Source organism: Bombina bombina, chromosome 6 (genome assembly GCF_027579735.1).
Source record: "Bombina bombina isolate aBomBom1 chromosome 6, aBomBom1.pri, whole genome shotgun sequence".
NCBI classification, from domain to species: domain Eukaryota; kingdom Metazoa; phylum Chordata; class Amphibia; order Anura; family Bombinatoridae; genus Bombina; species Bombina bombina.
Window position 1 is genome coordinate 708581623 of NC_069504.1, and position 26949 is coordinate 708608571.

The 26949-nt window shown below is 41.2% G+C and overlaps 1 protein-coding gene across 2 annotated transcripts in view; it reads right to left on the reverse strand.

The window, feature by feature from the left end:
- LOC128663510 (tetratricopeptide repeat protein 39A) overlaps positions 1–26949 on the reverse strand; it is a 224509-nt gene that overhangs the window by 31072 nt on the left and 166488 nt on the right. For both annotated transcript variants that reach the window (XM_053717871.1, XM_053717872.1), the window contains 2 exons: positions 25079–25199; positions 2117–2228 (listed from right to left, as the gene is read on the reverse strand). In XM_053717871.1, coding sequence (XP_053573846.1) covers positions 2117–2228; positions 25079–25199 — 233 coding nt within the window. The remainder of the gene's footprint in view (positions 1–2116; positions 2229–25078; positions 25200–26949) is intronic.

A 26949-nucleotide genomic window follows, 5' to 3' on the forward strand; every position in this document is an offset into this window, starting at 1 on the left:
TGGCAAACTCCAATCAGGCTTTTTTGTGTTTCTCTTTTAGAAGTGAGATATTCCTAGGTCTTCTACCATAGAGCCCATTTTAATTCAGATCAAAAAGCAATGGATGGTAGAACTTGAAACTGTTGCAGCTTGGGCTTCAGTATCGGCTTGGATCTGTTTTGAAGTTGTCCTTGGTTCTGTCTCCACCATTCAAACAATCTTTCTCATCATTCTTGAGCCAATTTTCCTCTTGCGACCACATCCAGGGATGTTTACTGCAGTCCTATGTGCCTTAAACATCTAAATAATATTGTAACGCTGCTCAAAGAAACATCAAGCTCTTTAGAGATGGTCTTGTAGCCTTTACAATGACCATGCTTGGCTATTACCTTCTTTCAAATAACTCTCTGGTTTTCTTACTCTTTTCCATATTCAGTGTGATATACACAACAGCACAGTTAGTTATTGTCTCCATTTAAACTGGCTGAATGAGTGATTAAAAATTTAAGTTACCTGTGATTAAAAGAGAATAGTCTGCTTGAGGTATTACTACAAAACAATTCTTTTTTGTAACTTCTAAAGGGTTTCAATCGTATTATCCAGGTCATTTTAAAATGTCTATAGAAAATGCAAGAATTTGTTCCATACTTTGTTCACAATTTATGAATGACAAAAGATATTTTTTCAGGGCGATTGTTGCATTATTTAATTAAAATGCAAGGGTACCAATACTTTCTGATACATCTGTATATTGTCACATATGCCACACTTTAGCAGGCATGTGGATTTTTGCAGGGAACAATAAGTGCTTGCACTTCTCGACCCGGCAAAAGTGTACTATGTAAAAATTGTCATTCAAAAGACAATCAGAATTTCCTTTTTTTTTTTTTTTTTTTTAAAAAAAACAAACCTTTTTATAATCTGATTAAATTACAAAATGAAAACCTCCTTGTGGTTTACAAACAAATATACAAGATGTTTGCTTGGCTTTCATAAGTAGCAGTGGGTCACATATTTGGTTGGATTTTTTTTTTTAAATATATAAACATGAAAATCCATGCATGGCTTGAAGCATATGGGCACAAATTGTAGGTAAACATGCTTGAAAACACAAAGGACTAGATTAGGAGTGGAGCTCAAAATTGAGCTAACGCAAGTGCGATATTTGCGTTCCACTTGTAATACCAGTCCATCCCAATGCTGGTATTGAGGTTGCATTTGTATTGCATGGAAGCTTTGCACTCGATAGAGCGCGCTTTCATGGGCTTCAATGGGAGCCTTATTCTCATGCCGTGAGACATGGCAGAGAACCTAGTGCAGTGAAGGGGGTACGGGCGCACAATAAATTAGCACTCCACTTGTAATCTAGCCCAAAGTGTTTCTTTTTTTAATCTAGCTGATAGAAAACATGCAATCATAATGTGAAGACAGCACCCCTCACTGTTACACTGCATGTGAAACCAAGGTAGCTGCTATACCTCTCTCATAAATCCAAAAGCCCAGAGTTTTTACTATGAGAAGTAGTGCTGTGAACTTGCTATCACATATCTAATAAACACATTATTGTACAATATCTTCCAACCCAGCTATGTCAAAAGTAGCATGGCTGTTACTTTAAAGTGAAGGTCAATTTTGACGAATTATTGCCCGGTTTTTAATAATCCTATTAAAAACAAGGACACTTTAATTAATCAAAATTGACATTTCAAGCGTTTTCTTCAAAAACTTACCTTTTAATCATGAGAGCCACTGCAGCGCTTCCTCCGCCCATCACAAGCCCTCTTCGCAGGTCCAAAATGACGAATCTGGCTTCATCCAATCGTGGCGTTCCTTCACGCCATGATCCCCCCGGTGGGGGGGGGGGGACGACGACGCCGTGATTGGAGGAAGCCAGATTCATAATTTCTGACGTAAGCAGAGGCTTCCCACGGCCGGGGGAATCGATGGAGCAGCTTTCAGGATTAAAAGGTAAGTTTTTGAAGAAAACGCTTGAAATGTCAATTTTAAAGTGCCCTTGTTTTTAATAGGATTATGAAAAACCGGGCACTAATTCGTCAAAATTGATTTTCACTTTAAGCGCATACAGCAAATTCTATAACTTTACTTAGTACAGTTGCATTGGTAAGTTGATGCATACCTGACTCCTGATGAAGACGGCTTTCAGCCTGGCACAGAGTATTTAGAGTATCTTCTGTCAGCTGAGTGTCTTTACCCAATACAGAGAAACCATTCCACAAATACATCATTTCCTGAGACAAAAGAAGAAGGGATGAATTGAAAATGCATGTATCACTGTTACGGATAACCAGTATAATTTGCAAAGTTACATTCAAATTATGTATACTGAAAAGAGCTACACTATGTGTAGAAGAGAGAATGCATTAGGTACGGGTTAGGGAGCAATTCCGACTGTAGAACTAATCATGTAATGCCAGAAACATACCCAAATGACTCCTTCAATCAGTCATATGGCCCCAGTAGTTCTGTAATGCCAGTTACATGCCAAAGTGAGAACCACAGATATGTCTTGCACCCTATTCATAAATCCGATTCTCTCTAATCCCCCATGCACCTTCCTTTTTATGTGCTGTGTTTATGACCATACTTAAAGGGTAAAGGGAAGGGAAACAAGCCCTGGGCCTGGTTACTACACTGGAATTGTATCTTAAAGCTGAAGAGGACATTGGCACTCAACGAGAAGACTATCCCCAGTAGTGGGTCCTTTTGCCATCGCATGCTATTGCAGACTTTAAACCAGCTATTGCTTTACCTATTAGTAGACATACATTTAGGTATTTTACAGTCTCAAAACCCATTACCAAAACTTTGGTTAGTTAATTAAAATAACTTAATTTCTGATTAAATAAATATTTTTTGCTAGATTTTAAGATTCCTATAATTGAGAATGTTTTCTAGTTAACAAATGGGATAATCATTCCTGTCCTGGATAAGAGAATGGGGACCCCAGGGGAAAACGCTAAGACAAACACAGACATATAGGGCTCATGGATCTAAAGCTATCTGCTATGGTGAGATTATCTATTAAGTCATTTAGTATGGTTAGGTCCCTCACAGACTGAAAAAAAGAATCCAGCACAAGAAACAGAAGGAGCTGCCAAGTGTTCAAATGGTTTCTATAAAGGCACATTTTAGCTTGTGAGCTCTTTATCTGGTTATATTGGGTTTTAGGTGTTAGAAGTAAATTGGAAACCTTTTGGGTTTCATATCCCTTTATTATCAAATTTGCTTAGTTTCCCATGATATTCGGTGTTGAAGAGGTACCTAGGTAGGCATCTGGAGCTCTACATGGCAGGAAATAGTGCTGTGCCAACACAATTTTCATCATCAGGCGCATTAAATAGGATGTTGTACACCTGTAAGCTTATACAGTATAAATTATTTAGAATATCCCTCATTCAAAGCCAGTTCTTCTGCTTTACTTTCCTATCACCTAGATTTAGAGTTCTGCGTTAGCCTTAAAAAGCAGCGTTAAGGGGTCCTAATGCTGCTTTTTAACGCCCGCTGGTATTACGAGTCTGGCAGGTACAGGTGTACCGCTCACTTTTCTTCCGTGACTTTTCCATACCGCAAATCCCCTTACGTCAATTGCGTATCCTATCTTTTTAATGGGATTTGCCTAACGCCGGTATTACGAGTCTTGGAAGAAGTCAGCGGTACAGCCTCTACCGCCAAGACTCCTACCGCCTAAAAAAGTCAGTAGTTAAGAGTTTTATGGGCTAACGCCGGAACATAAAGCTCTTAACTACAGTGCTATAAAGTACACTAACACCCATAAACTACCTATGAACCCCTAAACCGAGGCCCCCCACATCGCAAACACTAAAATAACATTTTTTAACCCCTAATCTGCCGACCGGACACCGCCGCCACCTACATTATAGCTATGAACCCCTAATCTGCTGCCCCTAACATCGCCGACACCTATATTATATTTATTAACCCCTAATCTGCCCCCCCCCCCCAACGTCGCCGCCACCTACCTACACTTATTAACTCCTAATCTGCCGACCGGACATCGCCGCTACTATAATAAATGTATTAACCCCTAAACTGCCGCACTCCCGCCTCGCAAACACTATAATAAATTTTATTAACACCTAATCTGCCCTCCCTAACATCGCCGCCACCTACCTACAATTATTAACCCCTAATCTCCCGCCCCCAACGTCGCCACTACTATAATACATTTATTAACCCCTAAACCTAAGTCTAACCCTAACCCTAACCCCCCCTAAGTTAAATATAATTTAAATAAAATGAAATAAATTTACTATAATTAAATAAATTATTCCTATTTAAAACTAAATACTTACCTATTAAATAAACCCTAATATAGCTACAATATAACTAATAGTTACATTGTATCTATTCTAGGATTTATATTTATTTTACAAGCAACTTTGTATTTATTTTAACTAGGTACAATAGCTATTAAATAGTTAATAACTATTTAATAGCTACCTAGTTAAAATAATTACAAAATTACCTGTAAAATAAATCCTAACCTAAGTTACAAATACACCTAACACTACACTATCAATAAATTAATTAAATAAATTACCTACAAAGATATAAAATAAAATACAATTAAATAAACTAAACTATAGTACAAAATCAAACAAACACTAAATTACAAAAAATAAAAAAAATACAAGAACTTTATTCTAATTACACCTAATCTAAGCCCCTAATAAAATAAAAAAGCACCCCAAAATAAGAAAATTCCCTACCCTATACTAAATTACAAAAGTAATCAGCTCTTTTACCAGCCCTTAAAAGGGCTTTTTGCGGGGCATTGGACCAAAGTAATCAGCTCTTTTACCTGTAAAAAAAATACAAGACCCCCCCAACATTACAATCCACCACCCACACACCCCTACTCTAAAACCCACCCGATCCCCCCTTAAAAAAAACTAACACTACCCCATTGAAGATCACCCTACATTGAGCCGTCTTAAGCCAGCCGGGCACCGATGGGACAGAAGAGGACATCCGGACCGGCACAAGTCTTCATCCGATCGGGGCAGAAGAGGTCCTCCATCCAGCAGAAGTCTTCATCCAGGCGGCATCTTCTATCTTCATCCATCCGGAGCGGAGCGGGTCCATCTTCAAGACATCCGATGCGGAGCATCCTCTTCTGACGACGGCTAACACTGAATGAAGGTTCCTTTAAATAACGTCATCCAAGATGGACTCCATCGAATTCCGATTGGCTGATAGGATTCTATCAGCCAATCGGAATTAAGGTAGGAAAAATCTGATTGGTTGATTTAATCAGCCAATCGGATTGAATTTCAATCCGATTGGCTGATTGGATCAGCCAATAGAATTGACCTCACATTCTATTGGCTGATCCAATCAGCCAATCGGATTGAACTTCAATTCGATTGGCTGATAGAATCCTATCAGCCAATCGGAATTCGAGGGACGCCATCTTAGATGACGTCATTTAAAGGAACCTTCATTCAGTGTCAGAAGAGGATGCTCCGCGTCGGATGTCTTGAAGATGGACCCGCTCCGCGCCGGATGGATGAAGACTTCTGCTGGATGGAGGACCTCTTCTGCCCCGATCGGATGAAGACTTGTGTCGGTCCGGATGTCCTCTTCTGTCCCATCGGTGCCTGGCTGGCTGAAGACGGCTCAAGGTAGGGTGATCTTCAATGGGGTAGTGTTAGTTTTTTTAAGGGGGGATCGGGTGGGTTTTAGAGTAGGGGTGTGTGGGTAGTGGGTTGTAATGTTGGGGGGGTCTTGTATTTTTTTTACAGGTAAAAGAGCTGATTACTTTGGGGCAATGCCCCGCAAAAAGCCCTTTTAAGGGCTGGTAAAAAAGCTGATTACTTTTGTAATTTAGTATAGGGTAGGGAATTTTCTTATTTTGGGGGGCTTTTTTTATTTTATTAGGGGGCTTTGATTAGGTGCAATTAGATTAAAATTCTTGTAATTTTTTTTATTTTTTGTAATTTAGTGTTTGTTTTTTGTACTATAGTTTAGTTTATTTAATTGTATTTTATTTTAGATCATTGTAGGTAATTTATTTAATTAATTTATTGATAGTGTAGTGTTAGGTGTATTTGTAACTTAGGTTAGGATTTATTTTACAGGTAATTTTGTAATTATTTTAACTAGGTAGCTATTAAATAGTTATTAACTATTTAATAGCTATTGTACCTAGTTAAAATAAATACAAAGTTGCCTGTAAAATAAATATAAATCCTAAAATAGATACAATGAAACTATTAGTTATATTGTAGCTATATTAGGGTTTATTTTATAGGTAAGTATTTAGTTTTAAATAGGAATAATTTATTTAATTATAGTAAATTTATTTTGTTTTATTTAAATTATATTTAACTTAGGGGGGTTTAGGGTTAGACTTAGGTTTAGGGGTTAATGACTTTATTATAGTAGCGGCGACGTTGGGGGCGGCAGATTAGGGGTTAATAATTGTAGGTAGGTGGCGGCGATGTTAGGGAGGGCAGATTAGGGGTTAATAAAATGTATTATAGTGTTTGCGAGGCGGGAGTGCGGCGGTTTAGGGGTTAATACATTTATTATAGTGTCAGCTATGTCCGGTCGGCAGATTAGGGGTTAATAAGTGTAGGTAGGTGGCGGCGACATTGGGGGCTAATAAATATAATGTAGGTGTCGGCGATGTTGGGGGCAGCAGATTAGGGGTTCATAGGGATAATGTAGGTGGTGGCGGTGTCCGGAACGGCAGATTAGGGGTTAATAATATAATGTAGGTGGCGAGGATGTCGGGGGCGGCAGATTAGGGGTTAATAAGTGTAAGGTTAGGGGTGTTTAGACTCGGGGTTCATGTTAGGGTGTTAGGTGTAGACTTAGAAAGTGTTTCCCCATAGGAAACAATGGGGCTGCGTTAGGAGCTGAACGCTGCTTTTTTCCAGGTGTTAGTTTTTTTTTCAGCCAGCTCAGCCCCATTGTTTCCTATGGGGAAATCGTGCACGAGCACGTTTTTCCAGCTTACCGCTACCGTAAGCAACGCTGGTATTGAGGGTTGAAGTGGAGCTAAATTTGGCTCAACGCTCAGTTTTCTGAGGCTAACGCAGCCATTCAGAAAACTCGTAATACCAGCGTTGGCTTAAGGGTGCGCTGGAAAAAAAGGCTCGTTAGCAACGCAAGTCTTTACCGACAAAACTCTAAATCTAGGCGTATGGTTCTTACGTATTAATATTTTCTTGCCCTCTATAAGCTAGCATGTATTTCTGGAATTTATCAGTATAAACTATTCACTGCCTCCTATATTTCCTCCCTAAAAGAGCACTTTAAAAGGATATTAAATACCTCTTGCTTTTGTGTTAAAAATTGTGCTTGTACCACACTGTTATCTGCAAATGCTACACATCAAATAGCTGGTTTATAGAATTTGTAACATTGTGTAACCCCAGGTTACAGATTTAGCTTGTTGGCCTCTCTAGGGAGTGTGGGACATATTCAATTGTTTCAAGTTGACTGGCTAATCAACTCTGCTGCTTATAAACATCCATTGCACAGATCAATAGGAGGCCCAGGCTGTTTGTTAGCACACGTCCTGTGCAAACAGTGCCCTGAATCAATCAGGCAAGCTGTGACATAATATAGTGGTCCATAACAGGTTAAATGCCCCATTTAGAGATCCCATGTGTGTACAGAGACTGCACTCTGCATGAGGAAAACTGCACTAAGTAATGTCCATGCACCATCCTTTGAGACCTCATGTGGTTTCTACAAGTTACTAATCATAAATTAAACCTATCATAGTCAATGGTAATAGAACAGCAGCATGCAACTTTTTATCCTCTTGACCTGCTAATAATGTATACATTGTTTCTATTACTCTTATCGTACACCTATTATCAGAGCAGTTCTTCTACAGCAACTAAACATACATGTATTAAGAGTTGTTTTTAAATTTTGCTAAATAAATCAGTCTACCTGTGCTAACTAACCATATATTTAAGACATTTAAATCATTGTTTTATATATGCATAGTATATATCAGCTAAGTACTGCATTGCAAAAGGGTTTAAAAACTTTAATTAACAGTAATTTTGTTAGCAACAATCACATTCTTTTGTAGTTCTAGGATATATTCCTTAAGTAATAATTTTTTGTATCGTTGTTGTGGCCAATAATGGGCAGCTGCATCAAACAACCAATAACAGTGTAGAATGTTACAGGGCAAATTTCTAAATTCTGCAAGCTGCCCCCCCCCCCCCCCCCCAGGGTTTGTTGGAACATGAGTAAAAAAGAATCTTTGCATGGGAGGTCTTATTCTTAAACCTATTTTGATACCCTTGAGAAACAATATTCTGAATCCACTGATTTTGGACAGAATCTGTCCAAATGTCTTGAAATAACTTTAGTCTACCCCCCACCAGAAGAACTGGTTTGAGGGCTGCACCTTCATTCAGTCTTAGGGGCTGGATTTGGTTTCTTATAAGGCTTGGATTTATTCCAATTCGGAGATGGTCTCCAATTAGAGCCAGAGGCCTTAGGGGAAGGAAAGGTTTTCTGCTCTCTATTCTGACGAAAGGAACGAAAATGATTGGGAGCTTTAAATTTACCCTTAGATTTCTTGTCTTGGGGCAGAAAAACTCCCTTACCCCCAGTGATAGTGGAGATAATAGAATCCAATTGAGAACCAAACAATTACCCTGAAAAGATAGAGATTTAAGCTTCCTATCTAAAGGATCCTTAAAAGAAGTACTATCTTCCATAGGAATAGTAGTACGTTTGGCAACCTTAGGGACCCTTCCCAAAACTCTAGACTAGTCACAAGTAAAGGATACAAGTTCTTAAACCTAGAAGAAGGGTTAAAATAGGTACCAGGTTTAGACCATTCTTTAGTAATCATATTGGAGATAGCATCTGGAATAGGAAAAACTTCAGGAGTAACCTCAGAAGTCAAACACAGAATTTAAATGATTATTAACTTTTCTATCAGGAGGACTAGACTCCTCAATACCCAAAGAAAACAATACTTCCTTTAATAGAGAACGAATATGTTTAATTTTAAATTAAAAAGATTTGTCAATTTCTGTCTCTGATGAAGGATCCTCTGAGTCAGAGGAACCCTCATCAGTAGAGGATATTTCAGTATGCTGTCGGTCAGTACAAAATTCATTAGATCTATGACAAGTTTGAAAAGACCTTTTACATTTATAGGCGGAATAGCAGTCATAGCCTTCTCTATGTCTACAGCAATAACATTTTTCATATCTTCAGGAATATTAGGTACGTTAGACTGAGAAGGAATAACAGTAAATGTATTTATATTCATAGAAACATCAGCATGTAATAATTTGTCATAACAAATGCCACATAATTGAGCTGAAGAAATAAGATCAGCTTGTTTACAACAAGCATGCTTAGCTTTGGTAGAATTGTGTTCAGGCAGCTTAGTTCCTATAGTAACATCAGAGGCAGGATCAGTTTGAGACATCTTGCAAAATGTAACAAAAAAGAAAAACATAAATTATGCTTACCTGATAATTTAATTTCCATTGAGGGGAGAAGAGTCCACGGCTTCATTCATTACTACTGGGAATTAAGAACCTGGCCACCAGGAGGAGGCAAAGACACCCCACCCAAAGGCTTAAATACCTCCCCCACTTCCCTCATCCCCCAGTCATTCTGCCGAGGGAACCAGGAACAGTAGTAGAAATATCAGGGTAAAAAAGGTGCCAGAAGATGAATAAATTTAGGGCCCCCAAACATAGATACGGACGGGAGCCGTGGACTCTCCTCCCCTCGATGGAAATTAAATTATCAGGTAAGCATAATTTATGTTTTCCATCTAAATGGGAGGAGAGTCCACGGCTTCATTCATTACTATTGGGAACATATACCCAAGCTCTAGAGGACACGGACACCGGGAGAGTAAAAGGCGGACCCTAATCTGAGGGCACCACAGCCTGCAAAACCTTTCTCCCAAAAACAGCTTCCGCAGAAGCAAAAACGACAAATTTGTCTAACCTCCACGGCGGAGAGGATGACATCCCCACCAGATCCGCAAACCACGTCCTCCGCGGCCACGAAGGAGCAATCGGAATGGCCGAGGCCCGCTTCCGTTTGATGCGTGCCACTACATGAGGTAGAAGTGGTAACGGTGGAAAAATGTAAGATAGGCTGAATCCTGTAAGGAACCACTAAGGCATCTATCAGCTCTGTCTGGGGATCCCTGGACCTCAACCCATATCGAGACAGCTTGCAATTGAGTCTGGACACCATGAGATCTATCTCCGGCGTTCCCCATCTGAGACAAATCTCTGCAAACACCTTGGAGTGGAGAGACCATTTCCCCGGATGGAAGGACTGTCTGCTGAGAAAGTCCGCTTCCCAGTTGTCCACACCCAGAATGTGAATCGCTGAGAGCGAGCAGTCGTGGGACTCCGTCCACTCTAGGATCCGAGACACCTCCCTCATCGCGAGGGAGCTCCTTGTACCCCCTTGATGGTTGATGTAAGCCACGATGTAATGTTGTCGGTCTGGAATCTGATAAAACTGACTGACCCGAGAGAAGGCCAAGCCTTCAGAGCATCGCAGATTGCTTATAGTTCTAGGATGTTGATCGCAAGGAAAAACTCCTCCCTGGACCACTTTCCTTGTGCCATCCTGGCACCCCAAACAGCTCCCCAACCTGACAGACTGGCGTCAGTGGTCACAATCTCCCAGGATGGTCTCAAGAAGGATGTCCCCATGGACAGTTGCTCCGGACAAATCCACCAAGAGAGGGAGTTCCGAGTCCGAGCATCCAGGGATATCAGCTGTGATAGATCTGAATGAATGATCGCCATTCCACTGTCTCAACATGCACAGTTGAAGAGGTCTGAGGTGGAACCTGGCGAATGGGATGACCTCTATGCTTGACACCATGAGACCTATCACCTCCATACATTGAGCCACCGATGGGCTTAAGGAGGACTGAAGGGATAGACAGGTGGACGCAAGCTTCCTGCGCCACTGATCTGTGAGAAATATCTTCATAGACAGAGTCTATTATCGTGCCCAGGAACTCCACCCTGTTGCTGGGAACCAGGGAACTCTTTCCTGAGTTGATCTTCCAACCGTGAGACATAGAAGAAGAGCCCTCAAATGATCCTCTGCGAGGCTGAACGACGGCGCCTGAACTAGGATATCGTCCAGGTAAGGCGCCACTGCAATGCCCCTGGATCTGGCCACTGCAAGCAGCGCCCCCAGAACCTTTGGAAAGACTCTCGGGGCCATCGCCAGACCAAAAGGAAGGGCCACAAACTGGAAGTGTTGGTCCAGAAATGCAAATCTTAGGAACCTGAAGTGGTCCCTGTAGATTGGCACATGAAGGTAAGCGTCCTTCAAGTCTATAGTCGTCATGCACTGCCCCTCTTGAACTAGGGGCAGAATAGATCTGATCGTTTCCATTTTGAATGAAGGAACATTCAGAAACTTGTTTAACAATTTAGGTCCAGAATCGGGCGGAACTTGCCCTCCTCCTTTGGAACCACAAAAAGGTTGAAATAGTACCCTAGACCCCTCTCTACTAGGGGTACTGGTACAATAACCCTGAGAGAGGCAAGATCTCTTACACACTCTAGAAAGGCCTCTCTCTTCTCTGGTCTTGAAGACAGGTTTGACAGGAGGAATCTGCCCTCAGGCGGGTGGAATCTGAACCCTATCCTGTAACCCTGGGAGATCACTTCTAGAATCCAAGTGTACTGAACGTCCTGCAACCATGCGTCTGAGAATAGAGATAATCTGCCCCCTACGTGATCCGAAAACCGGTCGGGGGCCGCCCCTTCATGCCGATTTTGTCTCAGCGGGCTTCTTGCTCTGCTTAGACTTGTTCCAAGATTGAGCCGTCTTCCAAGACTGGTCTGCTTTTTCAACGGTTGCTGGCGCTGGGCCTTATCCACACAAAAGGGACAAAAACATAATTTATGCTTACCTGATAAATTTATTTCTCTTGTGATGTATCGAGTCCACGGATTCATCCTTACTTGTGGGATATTCTCCTTCCCTACAGGAAGTGGCAGAGAGAGCACCCACAGCAGAGCTGTCTATATAGCTCCTCCCTTAGCTCCACCCCCAGTCATTCGACCGAAGGCTAGGAAGAAAAAGGAGAAACTATAGGGTGCAGTGGTGACTGAAAGTTTTAAAAATAAAAATATATATGCCTATCGTAATAAACAGGGCGGGCCGTGGACTCGATACATCACAAGAGAAATAAATTTATCAGGTAAGCATAAATTATGTTTTCTCTTGTAAGATGTATCGAGTCCACGGATTCATCCTTACTTGTGGGATACCAATACCAAAGCTTTAGGACACGGATGAAGGGAGGGACAAGACAGGGACCTTAAACGGAAGGCACCACTGCTTGTAGAACCTTTCTCCCAAAAATAGCCTCCGAAGAAGCAAAAGTATAGAATTTGGAAAATTTGGAAAAAGTATGAAGCGAAGACCAAGTCGCCGCCTTACAAATCTGTTCAACAGAAGCCTCATTTTTAAAAGCCCATGTGGAAGCCACAGCTTTAGTAGAATGAGCAGAAATTCTTTCAGGAGGCTGCTGTCCAGCAGTCTCATAGGCCAAACGGATGATGCTTTTCAGCCAAAAGGAAAGAGAGGTAGCCGTAGCCTTTTGGCCTCTCCGCTTACCAGAATAAACAACAAACAATGAAGATGTTTGACAGAAATCTTTAGTTGCTTGTAAGTAGAACTTTAAAGCACGAACCACATCAAGATTGTGCAACAGACGTTCCTTCTTTGATGAAGGATTAGGACACAGTGAAGGAACAACAATCTCTTGATTGATATTCTTATGAGAAACAACCTTAGGAAGAAACCCAGGTTTGGCACACAAAACCACCTTATCTGCATGGAAAATAAGATAAGGGGAATCACACTGTAAAGCAGATAGCTCAGAAACTCTTTGAGCCGAAGAGATAGCAACTAAAAACAAAACTTTCCAAGATAGAAGCTTAATATCTATGGAATGCATAGGTTCAAACGGAACCCCTTGAAGAACTCTAAGGACTAAGTTTAGGCTCCAAGGCGGAGCAACAGGCCTAAATACAGGCTTAATTCTGACCAAAGCCTGACTAAAAGTTTGAACGTCTGGGACATCTGCCAGACGTTTGTGTAGTAGAATAGACAAAGCAGATATTTGCCCTTTTAGAGAACTAGCTGATAATCCCTTCTCCAAACCTTCTTGGAGAAAAGACAATATTCTAGGAATCCTAATCTTACTCCACGAGTAACCTTTGGATTCACACCAATAAAGATATTTGTGCCAAATCTTATGATAGATCTTCCTGGTGACAGGTTTTCTAGCCTGAATCAAGATATCAATGACCGACTCAGAGAACCCACGCTTTGATAGAATTTGGCGTTCAATCTCCAAGCAGTCAGACGCAGAGAAACTAGATTTGGATGCGAGAACGGACCTTGGATTAGAAGGTCCCGCCTCATTGGCAGGGTCCACGGTGGAACCGAGGACATGCCCACTAGGTCTGCATACCAAGTCCTGCGTAGCCACGCAGGTGCTATCAGAATCACGAAGCTCTCTCCTGCTTGATTCTGGCAACCAGACATGGGAGGAGAGGAAGCGGTGGAAATATGTAGGCCAGATTGAAGGACCAAGGCACTGCTAGGGCATCTATCAGTACCGCCTTGGGATCCCGGGACCTGGACCCGTAACAAGGAAGTTTGGCATTCTGATGAGACACCATCAGATCCAATTCTAGTGTGCCCCAAAGCTGAATCAGCTGAGCAAATACCTCCGGATGGAGTTCCCACTCCCCCGGATGAAAAGTCTGACGACTTAGAAAATCCGCCTCCCAGTTCTCTACTCCTGGGATGTGGATTGCTGAGAGATGGCAAGAGTGATCCTCTGCCCATCGGATTATTTTGGTTACCTCCATCATCGCTAGAGAACTCCTTGTTCCTCCTTGATGATTGATATAAGCTACAGTCGTGATGTTGTCGGACTGAAACCTGATGAATTTGGCTGCAGCAAGCTGAGGCCACGCCTGAAGCACCTTGAATATCGCTCTCAGGCTGGCATCTGTCATTACAATGAGCCACTCTGGCCTGTGGAAGTACATTCCCAGAGACAGGTGGTCTTGAGACAACCACCAGAGAATAGAATCTCTGGTCTCCTGGTCCAGATGCAGTTGAGGAGATAAATCTGCATAATCCCCATTCCACTGTTTGAGCATGCATAGTTGCAGTGGTCTGAGGTGTAGGCGGGCAAAAGGAACTATATCCATTGCCGCTACCATGAGTCTGATTACCTCCATACACTGAGCCACTGATGGCCGAGGAATGGAATGAAGAGTTCGGCAAGTGGTTAAGAGTTTTGATTTTCTGACCTCCGTCAGAAATATTTTCATTTCTACCGAATCTATCAGAGTCCCTAGAAAGGAAACTCTTGTGAGAGGGAAGAGAGAACTCTTTTTTTATGTTCACCTTCCACCCGTGAGATCTCAGAAAAGCCAACACAATGTCCGTGTGAGACTTGGCTAGCTGAAAAGTCGACGCCTGAATTAAGATGTCGTCTAGATAAGGCGCCACTGCTATGCCCCGAGGTCGTAGAACCACCAGAAGGGACCCTAGCACCTTTGTGAAAATTCTTGGAGCCGTGGCCAACCCAAGGGAAGAGCCACAAACTGGTAATGCCTGTTTAGAAAGGCAAATCTGAGAAATTGATGATGATTTCTGTGAAAAGGGATGTGTAGATACGCATCCTTTAAATCCACGGTAGTCATATATTGACCCTCCTGGATCAGAGGCAGAATAGTCCGAATGGTCTCCATCTTGAATGATGGAACTTTGAGGAACTTGTTTAGAATTTTGAGATCCAAGATTGGTCTGAAAGTTCCCTCTTTTTTGGGAACCACAAACAGGTTTGAGTAGAACCCTAGCCCCTGTTCCTCTTTTGGGACTGGGCGGATCACCCCCATGGTAAGAAGATCTTCTACACAGTGTAAGAACACCTCTCTCTTTGTCTGGTTTACAGACAATCGAGAAATATGAAATCTCCCCCTTGGAAGGGAGTCTTTGAATTCCGGAAGATATCCCTGGGACACAATTTCTAAAGCCCAGGGATCGTGAACATCTCTTGCCCAAGCCTGAGCGAAGAGAGAGAGTCTGCCCCCTACTAGATCCGGTCCCGGATCGGGGGCAACCCCTTCATGCTGTCTTAGAGTCAGCTGCAGGCTTCTTGGCCTGTTTACCCTTGTTCCAAGCCTGGTTAGGTCTCCAGACTGACTTGGATTGGGCAAAATTCCCCTCTTGCTTTGCAGCAGAGGAAGCTGAAACGGAACCACTCTTGAAGTTCCGAAAGGAACGAAAATTATTTTGTTTGGTCTTCATCTTATTTGATCTATCCTGAGGAAGGGCATGACCTTTCCCTCCAGTGATGTCTGAAATAATCTCTTAAGTTCAGGCCCGAATAGGGTCTTTCCTTTGAAAGGGATGTTCAAAAGTTTAGATTTAGATGACACATCAGCAGACCAGGACTTAAGCCATAACGCCCTGCGTGCTAAAATGGCAAAACCTGAATTCTTTGCCGCTAATTTAGCCAGTTGAAATGCGGCATCTGTAATAAAAGAATTAGCCAACTTAAGGGCCTTGATTCTGTCCATAATCTCCTCTAATGGAGTCTCCATCTGAAGAGCCTCAAACCAGAAAGCAGCTGCAGTAGTTACAGGAACAATGCACGCAATAGGTTGGAGAGAAAAACCCTGATGAACAAAAATTTTCTTCAGGAGACCCTCTAATTTTTTATCCATAGGATCTTTGAAAGCACAACTGTCTTCGATAGGTATAGTTGTACGCTTAGACAGAGTAGAAATAGCTCCCTCCACCTTAGGAACTGTCTGCCACGAGTCCCGCATGGTGTCAGATATGGGAAACATTTTCTTAAAAACAGGAGGGGGAGAGAACGGAATACCTGGTCTATCCCACTCCTTAGTAATAATATTCACAATCCTCTTAGGGACTGGAAAAACATCAGTGTGAACAGGAACCTCTAAGTATTTATCCATTTTACACAATTTCTCTGGAACCACTATAGGGTCACAATCATCTAGAGTCGCCAATACCTCCCTGAGCAATAAGCGGAGGTGATCAAGCTTAAATTTAAAGGCCATCATATCAGAATCTGTCTGAGGAAGCGTCTTTCCTGAATCTGAAATTTCTCCCTCAGATAACAAATCCCTCACCCCTACTTCAGAGCATTGTGAGGGCATATCAGATACTGCTACTAAAGCGTCAGACGGCTCAGAATTTTTCCTAAACCCAGAGCTGTCCCGCTTTCCTTGTAAACCAGGCAGTTTAGATAAAACCTCTGTGAGGGTTGTATTCATAACTGTGGCCATGTCTTGTAAAGTAAAAGAATTTGACACACTAGAGGTACTTGGCGTCACTTGTGCGGGCGTTACTGGTTGTGACACTTGGGGAGAGCTAGATGGCGAACCCTCATTTACCTCTGATTGAGAATCATCTATTGCTCTATTTTTAAGTGCTAATATATGTTCTTTATAGTTTATAGACATATCAGTACAATTGGGACACATTCTAAGAGGGGGTTCCACAATGGCTTCCAAACATATTGAACAACGATTTTCCTTGGTGTCAGACATGTTAAACAGGCTAGTAATGTAACAAGCAAGCTTGGAAAACACTGTAATCAAAGTAAAATACACTTAGAAATAAAACGGTACTGTGCCTTTAAGAGAAAAAAAGCTGCACAAATTCTGCAAAACAGTGTAAAAAAGCAGTAAACTTAACAAATTTTTTACAGTAGCATCATAAAGACTTAGTAACTTTGCACAGCTATGCAAATAAACAATTAACCCCTTAATGGCAAAACCGGATTGAAAAAACGTCAAAACAGGTAAAAAAGACTTTCAGCCCCTTGCCACAGCTCTGCTGTGGCTCCTACCTGCCCTTCAGAATGATTTGTGGGGGAAAAAACTTCTTTTACAGCCCTCAAACACAGCAGGAACCTCAGGAGAAGCAATTAGATGTCTCAGAGGAAAGGAAACTGCGCAACTGAGACGCAAAAATAGGCCCCTCCCACCTCACTCGATGTTTTGAGGCCTATCAGAGAAACACCAGAGTGTCTCTTAATTAACCATGTGAGTTCCAAAACTCAAAACCAAGCCACAATGACCCCTTTAGTCCCTTCAAAAAACGTTATAATTGCATCAATAAACAAAACGTTTTTTCCTAACAGTGTCACCAGTAACTAATGAGCCCTTCAAGCAAGCTGAAATTCCTATCAAAGTGTCTGAATACAGCTTACCCTTCCCTCATGGGGATATTGCCAGCCTTTTCTAGAATTAACACAGTCTGTCTAGAAAAATATAGACTGAACATACCTCATATGCAGCTTAGCCTGCAAACCGTTCTCCCAACTGAAGTTTTCCAGTACTCTTCAGCCCTTGTGAGAACAGCAGTGGATCTTAGTTACAAAGTGCTAAGATCATCATCCTCCTTGCAGAAATCTTCATCCCTTCTCTGCCAGAGAGTAAATAGTACACACCGGTACCATTTAAAATAATAAACTTTTGCTTGAGAAATAAAAAACTAACATTTTAGTCACCACATAGCTCTTTGCCCTTCCTAGCAGTTAAGCAGGCAGAGAGAATGACTGGGGGGTGGAGCTAAGGGAGGAGATATATAGTCAGCTCTGCTGTGGGTGCTCTCTCTGCCACTTCCTGTAGGGAAGGAGAATATCCCACAAGTAAGGATGAATCCGTGGACTCAATACATCTTACAAGAGAAAAGTAGATCCTTTAGGCTTAGCCTTCTTATCCTGTGGTAGGAAAGCTCCCTTGCCTCCCGTAACCGTGGATATAATCAAATCCAATCCTGGACCGAACAGAATCTCTCCTTAAAAAGGCAAGGACAACAGCCTTGCCTTAGAGGTCATGTCCGCAGACCAAGATTTTAGCCACAGAGCCCTGCGTGCTAAAACAGAAAAACCTGACACCTTAGCATTCAGGCATATAATTTGCATATTGGCATCACCGATGAAAGAATTGGTGATCTTTAGCTCCTTAATCTTCTCCTGTATTTCATCGATGGATGTCTCCCCCTCGACCATTTCACAAAGGGATTCACACCAATATGTCGCAGCTCCAGCGACCGCCACAACGGCCGCTGCTGGCTGAAAAACAAACCCTGTGTGCTGAAACATCTTTCTCAACATGTTTTCTAGCTTTTTACCCATGGCCTCTTTAAACGACAAACCATCCTCGAGGGGAATAGTCGTCCGCTTTGCGAGCATAGAGATAGCCCCATCCACCTTAGGGATGGTCGCCCACAGCTCAAGCTGAGAGTCTGGAACGGGGAACAGTTTTTTAAACGAAGAAGGGGAAAAGGAAGAACCTAATCGCTCCCATTCGTTCTTAATAATATTAGCCATCTTAACGGGAACCGGGAAATACTGAGGTACTACCCTATCCTCGTATACCTTGTCAAGCTTAGGAATAGCAGGTTCCTCCGGTATCTTAGGTTCGGGAACCTCCAGAGTAGCAAGCACCTGCCACAGCAGAAAGCGCAAATTCTCCACCCTAAACCTATAACCAGGCTCCTCTGCCGCCGGAGGTTTAGATGACATGGACTCCGACCAAGAAGAGGCTTCCTCCGAAGAGTTGGAGTGGGCCTCGTCCTCGTATAGAGCCTCTGGATCTCCCATCGGCGAGGACAAACCCTGGGCCGGGCTTGCGCTTCGTGAACGTGGTAAGGCATGGATCACTTTCGAAACCGCCGATTCCAGTTGGTCCGCAAAGTCCGACGGTCAACGAATTTCTCCCAAAGGAGTAACGGTAGGACCCCGGGGCGCTGCATGTGCAATTGGAGTTGAATGTAGGGAACGCACCTCCCGGGACGAAGATTCCTCAGAGGTGGACGGCTCAGTAGTAGTAGACATCTGTTTACATTTAGATGCTGTAACTTTATCAAGGCACGTGGAACATAGTTGAGCAGACTGATCTACCAGAACCTCCTCACAATAAACACAGGAATGAGACTGACGCGTTGGAAGGCTCTCCTTCCTTAATAGAGTCCTCCATCGCCTGCACGCTTGGTTAGACTAACTTTATTGATTAAAACGGCACCTTTATACCACCAATGGCCGGGACACTCACCACCTCCTAGGACCTGGACTACAGAAACCGCTACGTCTCCTGCACCACAGATCAACAGGAAGGATAGATAGCCACACCCAGTCACATGGAATACCTGGCAGGACCGCAAAAACGTGGCAAAAAATGGCCGTGCAAGTTTCCGCAAGTTACCTGAAAGTTCTGCACTTTGCCAGAGCCTCATCTCGCACATAGCGCAGCAATGACACATTAAACAATATCATGTATAAACCCCCCTGTTCAATAATCCCCCTTCCAGGAATATTAACCCTTGATTCTGTAAAGATAAAAAGGCGCCACACTGTGACCCTGTCTTCTATGTTATCATTATTAATAAAAAATGAAACGATCTTACCAGAATCTACGCCGTGGAACAGGAACACGGCCCTTCAAGTGTGACAGGTTAGTAGCCTCACTCCTGACTTGGACTTGAGTGAAGAAAGCAGGCAGCGAAACTCGTCAACGCTGATTGCTTATGGAGCTGTTAATATGAGTCGAGATGGTTTCGCAGAAAGACTCTCCCTGCATCTCCGGACTCTAACCTTCACCCAGGCTCTCACTGAGAGGCTCACAGGACTACTTCAAACTCCAGTCCTACTGCGAAGAGTACTACTCTCCATAAGAGACTACTCCGAAACTCCGGCACTCCTCTGCCATCCTTCTGTGACGAAAGGCAAAGAATGACTGGGGGGTGAGGGAAGTGGGGGAGGTATTTAAGCCTTTGGCTGGGGTATATCTTTGCCTCCTCCTGGTGGCCAGGTTCTTAATTCCCAATAGTAATGAATGAAGCTGTGGACTCTCCTCCCCTTTAGATGGAAAAATAACATTTAAACAAAATATCAAATTTCCTCAATATAGCAGTTTCAGGAATGGGAAAAAATGCTTATGATAAAATTCTTATACTTATATACTTATAATGAGAGCAGCGAGCATTAGAGGGAGAGGCTTAATATAACAAATTTTGGTGCCAAGAATGACGCACTGAAAAAAATGCAACTTGCATTAAAGAGGCTCCAATTGAGCTTACATTAAACAATTAGAAAACCTATAGAGAAAACACACGGCCTACACAGTTGAAGTTCTTATCGTGCCACTTACATTAAAAAAATAGTATAATGAGAGAAGTAATATTCATGTAACTACATTTCTGCATCTAACTTCATCACATACACAGCAAATCAGGCTCATTTCATTGTGGCAAAATTAGGTACAGGACTCTTTACCTGGCACATTTCACCATGGCATACTTACTGTGGCCCTATATCTGACACATCTCTGACACATTTACACAGTGCTATACACTTTACCGGGCACATTTCATCATGGCATATTTCCCCTGTGATGTTTCACTATAGCCCTATATCTGACACATACACAGTGCTATACACTTTACCGGGCACATTTCACCATGGCATATTTCCCCTGTGATGTTTCACTATAGCCCTATATCTGACACATTTACACAGTGCTGTACACTTTACCGGGCACATTGCACCTTGGCATATTTCCCCTGTGATGTTTCACTATAGCCCTATATCTGACACATACACAGTGCTATACACTTTACCGTGCACATTTCACCTTGGCATATTTCCCCTGTGATGTTTCACTATAGCCCTATATCTGACACATTTACACAGTGCTATACACTTTACCGGGCACATTTCACCTTGGCATATTTCCCCTGTGATGTTTCACTATAGCCCTATATCTGACACATTTACACAGTGCTGTACACTTTACCGGGCACATTTCACCTTGGCATATTTCCCCTGTGATGTTTCACTATAGCCCTATATCTGACACATTTACACAGTGCTATACACTTTACCGGGCACATTTCACCTTGGCATATTTCCCCTGTGATGTATCACTATGGCCCTATATCTGACACATACACAGTGCTATACACTTTACCGGGTACATTTCACCTTGGCATATTTCCCCTGTGATGTTTCACTGTGGCCCTATATCTGACAGGTCTGACACATTTACACAGTGCTATACACTTTACCTGGCACATTTCACCATGGCATATTTCTCCTGTGATGTATCACTATGGCCCTATATCTGACACATACACAGTGCTATACACTTTACCGGGCACATTTCACCATGGCATATTTCCCCTGTGATGTTTCACTGTGGCCCTATATCTGAGACATTTACACAGTGCTGTACACTTTACCGGGCACATTTCACCTTGGCATATTTCCCCTGTGATGTTTCACTATAGCCCTATATCTGACACATACACAGTGCTATACACTTTACCGGGTACATTTCACCTTGGCATATTTCCCCTGTGATGTTTCACTGTGGCCCTATATCTGACAGGTCTGACACATTTACACAGTGCTATACACTTTACCTGGCACATTTCACCATGGCATATTTCTCCTGTGATGTTTCACTGTGGCCCTATATCTGAGACATTTACACAGTGCTATACACTTTACCTGGCACATTTCACCTTGGCATATTTCCCCTGTGATGTATCCCTATAGCCCTATATCTGACACATTTACACAGTGCTGTACACTTTACCGGGCACATTTCACCATGGCATATTTCCCCTGTGATGTTTCACTATGGCCCTATGTCTGACACATTTACACAGTGCTATACACTTTACCTGGCACTTTGCCTGTAACACACTTTATATGAAATGTCTATAAATGGCCAGAATCAAAGGATTTCCCAACCTGAATACAGGTGAGTCAGTCACAGCGAGAAAGCAGCAGCCCAGCTCAGCCCTGTTAGAAGTGATTGAGGGTAGGACACTGGTTTCTGTGTTACGCTAAATGTTTACCTTAGCTACATCAGGGCAAAAAATAATAAAGGGGAAGAGTACCCCCCTTGCCAATGCTCCAGCTACTCCCATGGGTACCACAGGTTGAGAAACAAGGAGATAAAGTGTGCAATTTTAAGAGACTTCAATTTATTTCTCTAATCAAAGTTTCCTTTATTCCATTGGTATCTTTTTTTTTAAAAAAAGTATACCTAGGTAGGCTCAGGTTAAGAAAAGCACTAATGCCAGCTAGCTGGTGATTGGTGGCTAAGCAAATGTGCCTTTAGTCATTGGCTCACCAGATGCATTCAGCTAGGGTCCAGCAGGAAATGCTCTGAAGCTGACTTTAGCTATGTGTTTAAGTCATTTGCAGGGGTTAAATACAGTTATTTGCAAGCAACAGAGAAAACATACAACGATCTAACATTACGGAAGTTGGAAGTGCTATACAAATAAATGATTATAGCATTTTCTTTTTACAATTTTAGCGTTGCTTTAAAGGGACATTATACACTAGAACTTTTCTTTTCATAAATGTTTTATAGATGATCCATTTATAAAGCCTATACAGCTTTTAAAATAAAATAAAAAAAAAGTATAGTTTTGCTTATTTTTAAATAACATTGCGCTGATTTTCAGACTCCTAACTACTAGCAGTAAGAGGGGGAAGATTTGGGGTGATCAGAGAGGTGGGAGTGTTGAGGAGTGATCACTACAAACATGAAGACAATAATAATAATAATAATAATAATAATAATAATAAAGCCCTAAACTGCATAATGGCAGACCTTCTGGGGGTGGTGAGGGAGGGAAGAGAGCTGTTTGGGACGAATCACGGAGTGGAAAGGTAATCTCTATTCTGCATCAAAAATCATCATTACAAGTTGCCAGGAATTTCACGTAAGGTGCGCAGCTGCAATTAGCAGCATTCAAATTGGCAAAAAGCAATGGCAAAGCCATGCCTGTCTGCTATTTCTAAACAAAGGGGATCCCAGAGAAGCTTTTATAACCATTTGTCATATGACTGCGGTAGTTGTGTGAAAATAATTTCAGTGAGTTTACAATAAAGTTAATGATTTTTTTTTTATATGATCATATATCTGGTGGTCAAATAGCACCATCAAATAAACCAAAATGGGCCTAGATCAATAACATGGGCTGTCTACTTTAAAAATATATATAGTTTTCATAGGTAAATCAAAAGCTTTATTTCTGTTTAACCCCTTCCTGACTAGACTTATTTGTCTACATCTGAACAAAGTTCAGATGTAAACAAAAGAGTAAAAATTGAAATCACTTGATCATTCATACGATTGCATGCTTTCAAAGATGGTATCGGGTCTGGGGGGAGTGCCTATGACGCCCTCCAGCCTGCGATCCCATTTACCAAGCCGCTATGGCTTCAGGACAGCCAAACGGCAGGACTTTCCATGCCATCATAACAGCGCTAAAGCCCATCGCAGTTAGGACGGCACGGAACGTCCTATCGGCGCAAAGGGTTTAATCAGAGTGACACAAAAATGCTAAACATTCTCTGGTAAGTTTTTCTCTGAAATTCCCAATAGAGAAGAAGGAGTTTAAATGATGACTAATACATATTGCAATCATTTAAGTATTACCCACTGCTTAGTGCTTTTTTTTATTACAACAATGAAACAGAATGTTTTATATTGCTTTTAGGATGACCTGTTCAGACACATGTATTGCTGCAGTGGATGAACATATAGATAATGGCTGGCTGCACAGTAATACCAATTAAGCACAGCTTGCTTTTATGATACTTCAAACTGATAACTATAAAAACGAGAAGACAGAGAAGCGCAACCCGCATCTGAGTGTAGACAATAGGTATAATTTATAAAATAGCCCCTTCCCAGAGTGCTACTTACAGAATAAAAACATATACTGTTCACATAAGTTGTGTACAACTATGAAGCTTGCTTCGGCGTCTGACGTGTCACTAGTCCGCCTCCTTCTGGATACTCCAAGCTGATTCAATCATCAGAGTGCTTTACACGCTGTTTCTCTGACAGCTTCTCTGATGCTTTCAGTGTGTGGGATATCGCAAATCCAAATAGGGAGCCAGACTGCATATAATGAGTTCATGTACAACCGCCAAATGTTAAGTATAAAGTAAAACAAACTTGTTTAAAACCCACGGTTTCTCAGCTCATCCAAACTAAAAACTCGACGTACGTTTCGTGTCTGACTTGACACTTTTTCAAGAGTGATATACTCTTGAAAAAGTGTCAAGTCAGACACGAAACGTACGTCGAGTTTATAGTTTTTAATTAGGTTTCAGTGAGGCCACCGAGCTCACAACTGTGTGAGCATTTGGATGAGCTGAGAAACCGTGGGTTTTAAACAAGCTTGTTTTACTTTATACTTAACATTTGGCGGTTGTACATGAACTCATTATATGCAGTCTGGCTCCCTATTTGGATTTGCGATATCCCACACACTGAAAGCATCAGAGAAGCTGTCAGAGAAACAGCGTGTAAAGCACTCTGACTATTAAATCAGCTGGGAGTATCCAGAAGGAGGCGGACTAGTGACACGTCAGACGCCGAAGCAAGCTTCATAGTTGTACACAACTTATGTGAACGGTATATGTTTTTATTCTGTAAGTAGCACTCTGGAAAGGGGATATTTAATAAATTATACCTATTGTCTACACTCAGACGCGGGTTGCGCTTCTCTGTCTTCTCGTTTTTATAGTTATCTTTTGAACAGTCTGTGATGGGACTTTCTCCTGAGGAGCTGCAATTGTAATACGCTGATTATATGGGACTCACGAACTTCCTATCATAATATCAAGTAACTTGTGTATCAAACCTAAAGGATACTTTTAAAAGAGCTGTTGTAACATACCAGATTAATAACGTACTTATATGATATCGTTCTATGATGTACACTCTAATTGCTAATTTTGGGATATGCAGTAGCGCACTTTGTGTTCTATATATATTTATCTTTTTTGTACTTCAAACTGATATTGGCACTAGAAAGAGATACCTGGGTATTTTATTAATGGTAAAAAAATAAAATGTTTACTGTAAAAGTTGAGAAAGAGTAACAAAGAGGGTAAATTAGGGACAGAGTTAAACAGAGATATATAGACATAGCTCATGTGTGTTATGTATAGTGTATATACCAGAGCAGGCACTGGGAGGCAGACCGGATCCTTAGCCTGGTATCTTCTTGCCTTCCTTATAGCAAACTTTTCTGTGGGTGGAGATTTTCCAGCTATTTTCTGTTTCAATGAGGGCACAAGTCTAAAACAGAGAAAATGTGATTGGAACAAACCTGAAGCCGATTGAGTATTTCTTTATTAAAACAACATTAAAATCTCTTGCTTTTGTGTAAAAACTTTGCTTGTCCCGACCGGCCTAGAAAGACCAAAAAGCAAACTCTGTTACTAAGGTTTCCCTAAAAATACTGAAAATTCCCTAAGCCAGCTATTGCTTTGCAGTAAGAGATGTTTAAAGGGAAATTGCACTCTAAAATGTTCTCTACTTTAATGTGTTTCTCAATGGTCCATTTTACCTCCTGGAGTATATTTGTTTGCAAACTGATCAATTACTTTTATTTTGATAATTCAAAATGGCTATTTTTGACCTTAATGACCACCACCAACACTGAAAATATTAACATTATCTGTAGAAAAGCTATGCAAAACAAGATACAATAGCACTAATTAATCTCCCAGTAGGGGTTAGAAAAGACAGATATTTTGTAACTGAAATAGCTGGTTGTGCCCAGCCATAATCAGCATTTTAATACCTATGTTTAGAAATAGATAATATTAGCATGGCTCAGCCCAATTTTATGGGCATGGCCTTAAGAACAACATGTGATGGTCTTAATCAGCAAAACCAGTTATTTGAAACACTAAAATAAACATGAAGGGACAATTTATCATACATTTAATACTCTGCAGTAGGCATTACAAGTAAGTTGGATTACATTAAGGGAAAACAAATGTCAGGGTACCTGTGAAATAACATTGAATAAACTGCAAATGTATCACATAGTCTAATATTTCATTTTGGCTAATATCTAATTTGATATGAATTGGTCTCACTATAGCCCCTGCCCCCTAACTGCTTAAAACAAGCTGAGAACAAAGGATTTAGACATTTGTATAGATAAGACCAATGGGCCACATCAAAGTAAATATTAGCATTATATATGGGTTTCCTGACCAAGATGGGTAATAAAATTAATGACCCCATGTGGAGATATACAGTCGCTGGGTCTGGGACTGAATTCTTTGAGGCCTAACTATATGCAAAATAAACAGGTTTTTCATCAGGGAACCACTTTGCATGCAGATGCTAAATTATCCCTGCTAAGTTAGACACACAGGATCTCCTGTTTACCAGACGTGGTGAAAACTTAGATTTCAAATAGCAGAATGTATACTTAGAAAGTTATATAAATGATTTGTCTATAATTTTCAAATCTATTTAAAATACTCAAACAACATATATATATATATATATATATATATATATATACATATATATATATATATATATATATATATATATATATATGTGAACCTGGGAGATGTGTCTAACGCATACAATACCTTTAAATCTAAAGTGAATATGTAACTGTCTATTTTAAGTGTTTAACCAACTCACTTCAGAATAACAACACTGTTTCTTTAATTTCATACCAAGGAGAAAACAGTAAATTATCCCATAAATTATATATAAATTGTGTTTTAATGCACTCAAAATAACACTATCAAGATATGTACAAAGATGTGGGCTATATTTATATTGAAAAGGAATGAGACTCCAATAAGCATATTTTATCATAGAATTGATAATATACTCATGTTTGGTATCTATGAATGTATGCTAGATTATATTAGATGGGACAGATATATGGCCAGACAGGTTTATTAATATCAAGAAATAGTGTATTTGATAAAAAAAATTTAGGTATTTAAACTGCAGCAATATTTGATGGTAAAACTGCATTTCTGGTTATCTGCTGCCACCAATAGTTCAG